This window comes from Mus pahari, chromosome 23 (assembly GCF_900095145.1).
Source record: "Mus pahari chromosome 23, PAHARI_EIJ_v1.1, whole genome shotgun sequence".
In the NCBI taxonomy this organism is placed as follows: domain Eukaryota; kingdom Metazoa; phylum Chordata; class Mammalia; order Rodentia; family Muridae; genus Mus; species Mus pahari.
The window spans coordinates 26,911,139-26,921,265 of NC_034612.1; the positions used below are offsets into that span (position 1 = coordinate 26,911,139).

Consider the following 10,127-nt stretch of genomic DNA (forward strand, 5'->3'; position numbering starts at 1 on the left):
TTCTTCTTCTTCTTCTTCTTCTTCTTCTTCTTCTTCTTCTTCTTCTTCTTCTTCTTCTTCTTCTTCTTCTTCTTCTTCTTCTTCTTCTCCTTCTTCTTCTTCTTTAAAGATTTATTTATTTATTATGTACACAGTGCTCTGCCTGCATATATGCCTGCATGCCAGAAGGGGGCGCCAGATCTCATTACAGATGGCTGTGAGCCACCATGTGGTTGCTGGGAATTGAACTCAGGACCTCTGGAAGAGCAGTCAGTGCTCTCACCCTCTGAGCCATCTCTCCAGCCCCCCACTTCTTTATTTTAGAAATTTATATTGTTTTTATTTATGTGTGTGTGTGTGTGCGTGAGTGCATGTGTGTGTATGCACATGCATGTGTGTGTGTGTGTGTGTGTGTGTGTGTGTGTGTGTGTAGGTGAGTATATTTTTCCTCCCCATGTAAGTCTGTATGTGCACATGTATGTGGATAACTGTAGAGGCCAGGGGAGGCATTGGCTGGCCTGGAGCTGGACTTTCAGATGGTTTTGTGTCCATCATGGATGCCATGCATGGAACTTGGATCCCCTTGTAAAAGCAGACCGCTGTGGTAACTGCGGAGCCATCTCCCCAGCCCCATCTGAAAATGTAGACGCACTGATTCCTTTATGTGTAGCCGTGCACACCTGGAGGCCAGAGGACACCTTGCAGGTGTCAGTTGTCTCCTGTCACGTGGGTCCTGAGGACTGTACTCAAGTCACCAGGCTTGGTGGCAAATGTTTTTTTTTTTGTTTGTTTGTTTGTTTTTTACCTACAGAGCCATCTGGGCTACTCTGAGCGGCCACGTCTAAGGCTACCTCCCTTTATCTGCCTGCTTTCTTGGGTTCCTCTGCCTCAGAAACCTTAAGGTTGCCCTGAATCTGGACACAGTTGTTTATCGGTTGTCTGGCATAAATTATCTGGGTGCAGTCCAGCCCCCCCACCCCCACAGCTGCCAAGCCACAGAAAGACCACAGTGGAGAGAGCACCTTTATTTGAAATAACATCACAGGTCACCTCTGATCACCTCCTGGTGGAGACAGAGAAAAGCTCAGGGAAAGCCTACAGGGCCCAGTGGGGTCAGGTCACAGCCTTGCATAAGCACCAAGAACTTTAGGGATGGTCACTCCTGCCGGGCAGGGAGACATACCCGAGGGGGGTGATTTCTGTCCTCTGAGTGTCGGGGCCATGGCCCAGTTAGAGGAGCACCAGAGTAGGGGGGGGGTCATAAGAGACCAAGCACCAGCCAGAGAGGCCTTCAGGGCTGTGGGGCAGTTCTTCTGTGGAACCTGCCCGGACCCCAGCCTCAAGGTGTGTGGCCACGGCCCCTAGCAAGCCTAGGTAGGATACAGGCAGTCTGACTGTTAAGGGGTCATGGATTTGTGCTGTCCATCAAAATAGGATATAGATATTCATGAAAGAGTGGCCATGATGGAAGCTCTAGGTCCCACCCTGGATGGATGGTCTCATTGGATGGTCCTTCCTTCTCCATGGGCGAGGGCGGGTAAGGACCAGTCGGCTCAGCAAGACTGGGAGACATTAGGGGGCGTCGCCAAACTGATTCAAAGCTCTTTGCCCTTCTCATCCTCAGAGACCCTCCCTCAAACTCCCCTCTTGGAAGCTGACCCCTACCTGCAGCCCTAAGGAAGTGACCAGAGGAAGAGCGGCAGGCCCCAAATTCTGTAGTGCCCTGATGTCTTTCCAGGTGGCCCTGCCTCCCGGCAGCCCAGCTGCCTCAGGAATCCTCTGGACCACACTCCTCAGGGTCATGGCTTTAGCAACATGAGGTCTGGGTTAAAATCTACCCCCACACACCCCCACACAGAAGCTGGGTCATGTGTGCCGTCTGTACATCGGTCCCCGGGCTGAGTGGGGAGCACAGACCTACCTTTTAAGGATTAATAATGAGACGATATAGGGAAAGCGCCTGAGCTGGCCCTGACCCTGACAGAGCAGGGGCTCAGCCACTGAGAATTGTGGTTATTCTCCTAACTCCACCCAGCCCACCCAGCTCACCCAGACCCCGTCTCCAGCGGGAGTGGGAAGTAGGGGGCAGGGGCAAAAGAAGAGCTCTGTCAGGGTGGTGGGCCCTGCCCTTGGAAGCACCATCTCTCCCCAGGGACCCCAGGCTCCCAGTGTCCTCCACAATGGTCCCTGCCTGATGCCCAGTCCCACGTGGGGAGTCTTCAGGATGAAGCCGCTGTTCAGCTGTAGGGCTGGGCTCGCACCGGGGAGAGGGACTCTTACTTCCTGTCGCCAGCCTGGTCTGCGCTCTTTTGTGCAGGGTCAGGGCCCAGCAGGGCAGCCAGGATGCCGTCGGGTCGAGGACCTCCTCGCTTCATCTTGAGGTTGGCTCTCAGGGCTGCATCCTGCCCAGAGCCGCCCTCAGGGGAGGCCAGGGGATCTGAAAGGAGGGCAGAAGGAAGGATGTTCAAGACAGCCTAGGTGTACCCAATGGCCTTGCTCCCAGTGAGAGGAGGCAAATAGGCTCTGTCTCTCATTCATTCATTCATTCATTCATTCATTCATTCATTCATTCATTCTGTAGCCTACACACTCATTCATCTGTTAATTTGCTCACCCATTCACACATCCAGATCTCCATTCATTTCCCCATTCATTCATCTTCTTTCCCGTTCATTCACCCAGCTAGTCATGTCACTGTTCATTCACTTTGCCATTCATTAATTTCCCCATTCTCTCGCTTATCATCCACTACCCCATTCTCTCATCCACCTACTCGTTCCCCAAGTCATCTGTGTTCCCCTGCGCACCCATCTGTCTGCCTACGCATTCTCCCACTCATTCACGCACCTAGGCACTGCCCTCTCCCCATGTGTTTGATCCTGCATTCATCATACCTATGCACCCGCCCACTCATTCTTTAGCCAATAGCAAGTGGCCTGAGCTCCATACCCTGCAGAGTCACCAGCCACCCCCAGCTTGTACAAGGGGTCCCCAGTGTATCGGGAAGACACAGGAAAAACTCATTCCATGATGAGAAGGAAGATATGGAGGCAGATGATACGGAGGAAGATGTGGACAAAGAGAGCTTAGGACAGCTTCACCGAGAAGCGTGTTCTGACGTGGGAATCAGTGGTCAGCGATGGAGGGATTGGCCTGAGCAAGACGTGGAGGCAGGAGGTGGCCGGGCATGGCTGAGTGTGGCTGGTCATCCCCTGCGATGCTGGGGGTGGGGGTGAGGGCGGGGTGTTAGAGCTTAGACACTTACTGTCCTTAAGCAAATGGGGGAATAAGGATGCAAAATCAGAGGACCATTTGACAATACCAAGGTGGAGTCCCTGAAGCAGGGACCACACAGTGTTGGCAGCCCCCATGGGCGTGCAGGTCATGGGAGCGTGGGAGGCTTGGTTGCTACTCACCATGCACCCCAATCATGTGCTCCAGGATAAGAACCCTTTCCGCCAGGATCTTCAGGGCCTCTCGAAGCTGCTGCACGCCTTCTCCCTGGTGGGAATGAAAGGCCAGGTTCAGGGTCTCAGTCAGCCTGGGGTGGGCACAGGCTATGCAAACACCGTGGACATCCTCGAAGTCCTGCCTTTCCCCTCAGTGTCCACACCGCTCTAGTCAAAGCCAAGCAGTGGCTGTGTGCCACACTGATGCTCCAAAGAGGATTCGCCAATGAGCAACCTAGAATCCAGTCAGTAAGCATTCCCACAGTTACCCAGCATGGACTGCTGTCCTGGGCTTCTACTCTAGACGAGGTGGTCTCAAGTCTATTTTTCTCTTTCCATGGTTTTCTTTTTTTTTGGGGGGGTGTTTCAAGACAGGGTTTCTCTGTGTAGCCCTGGCTGTCCTGGAACTCACTCTGTAGACCAGGCTGGCCTCAAACTCAGAAATCCGCCTGCCTCTGCCTCCCAAGTGCTGGGATTAAAGGCATGCACCACTACGCCTGGCTTCCATGGTTTTCTAAGGGCTCCTTCCCAGCATGCCCTGGGCTGAAATTGTTAGGTTTTTGTTTGTTTGTTGTCTTTCTATATGACACAAGATAGTGTTATCTGGGAAGAGTAACCTCAATTAAGAAAGTGCTTCCATCAGATTGGCTTGTAGGCCAGTTTGTGGTCCACAATCAGTTTCTTGACTGATGACTGATGTGGGAGGGCAGAGCCCACTGTGGGCGTTGTCATCCCCTGGGCAAGGCGGTCCTGAATTATATTAGAAAGCCGGCTGAGCAATCTATGGGGAGCAAGCCAGTAAGCTGTGTTCCTCTATGGTTTCTGCCTCAGCTCCTGCCTCCAGGTTGCTGCCTTGACTTTCCCTGATGATGGACTGAAATCTGAATACTGAAATTAACCCTTTCTTCTCTGGGTTGCTGTAGGGCACAGTGTTTATCACAGCAATAGAAAGCAAACTGACTTGAGCAGTCTGTGTTCCCAGTTGCTGAGCCATCTCTACAGCTCTGATTCATCATATATTCCTGAGAGATGCAGTTCAAGCTCCAACAGACACTCTACTTCCCACTATGTAAAGGATTATCTCAAAAAGGTCGTGGCCCTGAATGTAAGAGCCCAAATCATAACACCTTTAGAAGGGATCATAGGGGTCAGCAGTTGTAACCTTGGATTAGGTGATGGTTTCTTTGATGTAATGCCTAAAGTACAATGGCCAAGAACAAAGTAGGCAATTGTGCGCCTTAAAAGAGAGGATTTTTTTCTTTTATAATAAGGAATGCTAGCAGAATGAAATCTCACTCATAAATGGAAGATAATTTTGCAATTGTTGGACATCATATTGGACTGTTTTTAACCCAGGATATATGAAGAACTCTTACAAGCTTTAGCTTCCCCCGATGACTGAAAGTTGGAGAATCTGTTCTTCAGACAATGTTAATCAAAGTGATGGAAATCAACCCAGGACACCCGCCTTCCAGGCAAGACCAAGAGGCCAGAGCACCCGGCTCAGAGGCCTGCAGGTGAACACCGAGATGCGCACCTGCCTGGATTGTCTGTCTGAGAGCACGGGCCGCATCAGCTTTGTGGGGTCAGCTGGGTCAAGCCAGAAGACGACCAGGGACAGCTGAGCCTCCCAGCTGGTAGGAGCTAGTGCCAGGCACATTTCAGAAACCTTCGCACGTGGCTTCGCTTGTGGACGGGCATACCCACACAGTAGGCTGCTGACTTTTGAGAGACACCGAAGCGGAGGCAACACTGGGTGGCCAAGGGGCAAGGCTGCCACCCAGAGCAGCACAGGGCTGGTGTCAGGACAGGTGTACGGTTTTGCCTGTGGAATACTCGGGCTCTGTTGTTTCATTCAGAGTCAAGGGGGAGTCTAAGAGTGTTTATTATATGATTAGAGCGAAGGTCTCATGGGAGACAGGGCAGCTGTGTGCAGAACCCATGCCTCCTAGCTGGGGAAGAGGCTCTGGGTCTTCAGGGTCTCAGTTAGAGACCCAGAAAGCTCTCCTCTCCCCCGCCTCTCCCGCCCCACCCTCCTTCCTTCCCCTCTTTCTTTTCTCCCTTTTCTTCCCCTCACCTCTCTCCCTCTTCTCCCTTCTCCTCTCTCTTCCTCTCTCCTCTAATTGCCTTTTTCCTTCCATTCCTCATGTGCTTTATTTTATTTTATTTTATTTTGTTTTTGAGACAGGATCCCAGTGTATGCCCCAGGTTAGTCTCAAACCTGTGCTTTTTCTGCGTCTGCCTCCTCAGCACTGGGGTTTTCTTTTCCTTAAGTATAGCAATCCTTTCCTAAAGCCCCTACTCTGACATGCGTGGCTCAGCCTCACTCCAGTAGCACAGGCTGCCTCCACCCTGCTCCAAATTTCCTCACTGACTCTTGAAAAGTCTGCCACAAGCCTACTTCTGGCACATACAGGAAGCCCTGAGCAGGCACTTCCCTTCCTGAACTGTTTTTGTTTTTGTTATTTATTTTTTTGTCCCGCAAACCAGTCTTCCAAGGTCTCAGGTCACCCATGCTGGCTGCGGACAACCTTGACCTTCACGCCTGCCCAGCCCTGTGTTTAGGGAACCCCAGCACCCTTGTTCCCTTTCCTCCCCCTCCAAGCACTTGTCCCATCTCCCACTTGCTTTCCCCAATCTTTTCCTCCTTTATTAGGGTTCCAAGTTGAGCCCCCCTCCTCCACCTGTTGAACCCCACATCCACCAGCCCACGTCCACCAAGTCAGTGTGGTGAATGCTCTTCGTAACTGGGGCTTGTTAAGGGGCAGTGTCTTTCCCGCATGTCTGTGCCCCGCTCCCCACCAGCCACTCCTGAGAATGCTCCTCCCATCCCAGCATCCGGGCTCAGTTACCCCAGCTGCGGCTGGCCCACAATTGCAAGAGTCGTCACATGGTCACCTTGTTGAGTTGGAAACTACCAGAGGAAAAAGGAGGACTCAGTCCTAGGTAGCCAGTACCCAGCTCTGGTGACCCTGGAGGTCTGGCTTTCACCTCTAGCACAGGAGACATTGTCAACAACCATAGTTACCTCTGCCGCGTTGGCTTTGTCCTCTTCTCCCTTCACACTGGGCTCACCCTAGGAAGCAAGTCTCATGGTCAAGATATTGGTAGGGGCAAGGGCATCACTCCACCCTCAGGGACACACAGAAACGGAAGACAGATGGTCTGCGGTGACACAAGGGACGGAGGGCATAGACTAGGACATCACTTGTCCAGTCTGCCATAGGGAGGTATGTAGAGTTACCCCAAGGACTGCTCTGAAGCACGGGGCACTCGGGCTTGGAACTTGGGGTGTCAGCTTTTGTGAATGTTGATTAAATTGCCTTTGTCTCTAGGCTGTTTTCCGGTCTCTAAAATGGGGCCAGTAAAACCATCATCATGGATGGCGTTACATACACATGGCCAATGACTGCTTCGTGACTTTGAGCGATGCTAGGCTCTCTGTGCCTATATTGCTGCTATGCAGGAGGTTAAGTAGATTAACACTGAGCATAGGCTTACACTATTCGGAGTTCTAGAAGTGCTGTCAAAGCCAGTGCTTCCGTTGGCCACTAGATAGAGGCATGGGAAGAGGCAAGCCTTGGTTGTTGACAGATGTTCCTGAGTTCAAATCTCAGCTCTACTGTTGTGCTGTGTGGCTTTGGGAATTACTTAATCTCTCTGAACTACAGTTGTAAAATTTATACTGATAAATCAGTATAATATAGTCTGTATATGTGGTAGTGAGGCTTAAATACATGATGATGGACACTCCTATTATCAGTAGGTACTCAGCAGAGATCCATTCTCCATCTCCTGACCCTGATTTGTGGCTTGAACATGAAATATTAGCCTTTGTTTGGTCTTAGAGACTGGAGCTAAGACCCATAAATCCTTGTGTATTAAAAGGGGCATGGAAGAGCTGTTTGAGTACCAGGCTCTGGGAGGTCCAGAGAACCAAAGGGACCTTTCTGGTTATACAGACTGTGAATCTATGACCCTGGGATATACAGCATTAATATAAAACTCCAGACCACTTGGTGCATTAACTGTGTATACACTGTGACTAGACCCTCCCAGAATAACCCCCAACTTGAGGCTATTTCCTCTTTTGTCACACTCTCGGGCTGGAGTCCCACCTCCAGGTTACCCCCTTTTCTGTTGGGACAGCTCAGGCTGTACCTAGTTCGTGCTTTCCGGTCCCTCCTCTAGTTAGAATAGACAAACCTACACTTGGGGACACTATAGAGCTGAGTGCAGACATGGCCCCCAATTTCCCAGTGCCCAGCCCATACTTACAGATGGCCTTGACACAACCTGCTCATCCACCAGGCCCTGGGGAAAAAAAACTTCAGTTATGTTCTCCTATCTTGAATGTTTTTTCTCTCTCTCTGGCCCCACCCATATTGGATCCCTGCAGAAGAGGAAGCTGGAAGTTCAAACTTGGGAACTGACTGGGTATGCAGCCCCACCCACAGCAGAAGTCTGATCTAAGCCTTGGGTGGGCCTTCGGTCCAATCCCTTGTACAGTGAAGCAGTGCCAAGCATGGGCATCATGAAAAGGATGGAAGCAGGGGACTTAGAACTTGGGCAGAAAAACTTACAAGTAACTAAGGCAGGAGGATGGTCATGTATGTGCTGATCCAGGGTTTATATGTGCCAAATCCAGGGTTCTCAGTCATATGCTTATGTGTGCAGCTGTCTCCTGACACCCAGCTGCTCACAAAACACTGTCGAATCTGTCACTAAAGTGGGACCCTAGCTCCTGGCCTCACAGAGTGAGCCAGAGAGACCTTCTGAAAATGCAAACAGCATGAAAACTGACTCTCAACTCAACCAGTGCCATCTAGATGACAGAAACCTTCACAGAGTTCCACAGATAAGTCCCAGATTCCTCACCTTGTCTTACATCACACTCCACATTTACTGCCAGCCTTGTCCCTAGATCAGGGCATCAGCACCCACACTCCCCTCTCTAAACTGATGGACGGCATGGCTGGACAGAGTAATCCTAGAATTTGGGACTGTCCAATCAAGCTTCTTCTCCCATAGATGATTCTCAGGAAAAGAACCAAGATTCCAGTGCCATTGGGTGACTAGCCAAGAATGTCTGTGTGGCTTCCAGCAATATCTAACCTTCCTGGGACTCAGATCACCAATAAGATGAGAGTGGTGCCACACTGGGACATTGATACCCCGAGACTACCCCCTATATTACACTAGAAATGGCTGTGTCCTTACCTGGGATCCAGGTGCTCCTGGGGGTCCCGGGGGACCGTGTGGTCCTGGGGGACCTGTGTGTAAAGTCATTGAATACCTGAGGTCAGAAAAGGCCACTGATCCCCCATCAGATGTGAACAGAGACATTCCCAGCATCCTGACCCTGCCCTGGGTCTTCCCCCCACCCCCTGGTAACAAATGAAAGTTTGATGAATGGACATCATAAAAGACTCATACACTCTCAGCTCTTATAATCCAATCTCTATCCATCCACTGCCTTTCATGCCTAATCTACATGATTACCCCAATCCTGAGGCCAGGAGACTGAACAGAGAGCTAATCCAAGCTACCCCGGCTTGTTTGTCCCCTGCCAATTTGGAAGCCTTGAACCAGCCCCTCTGACAGCCTCTATCCATTTCCTTGCTTACCAGGGCTGTTCACCATGTCCATCCAAATCACACATTTAGAAATGCTCCATTAGGGACCTCTGTAGCCCCAACCATTCTGGGCATCCTTATATAGTTAAGAGATGCCCAAACTAGACTGGTGTGTGGGCATGCCTGGGGGATTGTCTTAATTATTAATTGACGTACGAGAGCCCAGCCCCCTGTGGGTGACACCATTCCCTAAGCAGGGGGTCCTGGCTGTATAAGCCTGAACCAGTAAGCCAGCAAGTAGAACTCCTCCAGGGTTTCAACATCGGGTTCTTGCTCTGGCTTCCCTCAATGGCAGACTATGCCCTGTAAACTGAAATAAACCCTGTCCTCCCCTGAGCTGATCTTGGCCATGGTATTTGTCACAGCAACAGGATAGAAATTGAAACACTCCCAAGTTCCCACCAGGCCCTCTTCACCTCACCCTGCAGATGCCCTTCTGGAAAGTTCCACTGGTGCTGTTTCTTCCCATCAATTGATGAGCAAACTCTATTATTATTTCCTGGTCTTCTCACAGCACTGGGTAAGAGGAATAACAGGACTTCTCCCTTTCCTCCTCCACATAAATCTTAGATGTGAGCCAGCCACTGCCCGTGGCCACTGTGGGCTTCATGCCTATTTCCCCCCAAAGCCCGGGGGATGTCCCAAGGCCCAGGCTTTCAACCCTTTTCCCTGCACAGACCTCACTTCTCCAGCCCGAGGGAATCTTCACTAGGGTGTGCTCAGGCAGCCACCTCAGGAGAAGACACACCAGGCCACAGTCTAGTTACAAAACAAACACTTTCTCTGTGTCCGAAGCAGGCAGAGATGTGGCATGTCACCTGGAAGTCCTCAGCACCCCAAGAATCTGCTGCCTCATCTCTCTCAAATGTAACCTTCTGTGTGAACCCCACTTATCTCCTTTCCAAAGCTGCCTCTTGCCTTTGCTTTTTCCCATTCTACAGAAGAGTGAGGAGGAGACCCAGGTCCTCGTACATGCTAAGCAGGGGCTCTACCACTGAGCCACGCCCCCAGCCCTCCCTGGGGGATTCTAGGCAGGGGCTCTTCCACTGAGCCACGCCCCCAG

At 51.1% G+C, this 10,127-nt stretch overlaps 1 protein-coding gene across 2 annotated transcripts in view; it reads right to left on the reverse strand.

Moving 5' to 3' along the window:
- Positions 1–984: 984 nt before the first annotated feature.
- The window catches only part of Col26a1 (collagen type XXVI alpha 1 chain), a 146,353-nt gene continuing 137,210 nt past the window's right edge, over positions 985–10,127 (reverse strand). For both annotated transcript variants that reach the window (XM_021222731.2, XM_021222730.2), the window contains exons 9-13: positions 8,649–8,701; positions 7,707–7,742; positions 6,457–6,504; positions 3,396–3,480; positions 985–2,416 (exon numbers count right to left, since the gene is read on the reverse strand). In XM_021222731.2, the coding sequence (XP_021078390.1) occupies positions 2,256–2,416; positions 3,396–3,480; positions 6,457–6,504; positions 7,707–7,742; positions 8,649–8,701 (383 nt within the window). In that variant the 3' untranslated portion in view covers positions 985–2,255. The remainder of the gene's footprint in view (positions 2,417–3,395; positions 3,481–6,456; positions 6,505–7,706; positions 7,743–8,648; positions 8,702–10,127) is intronic.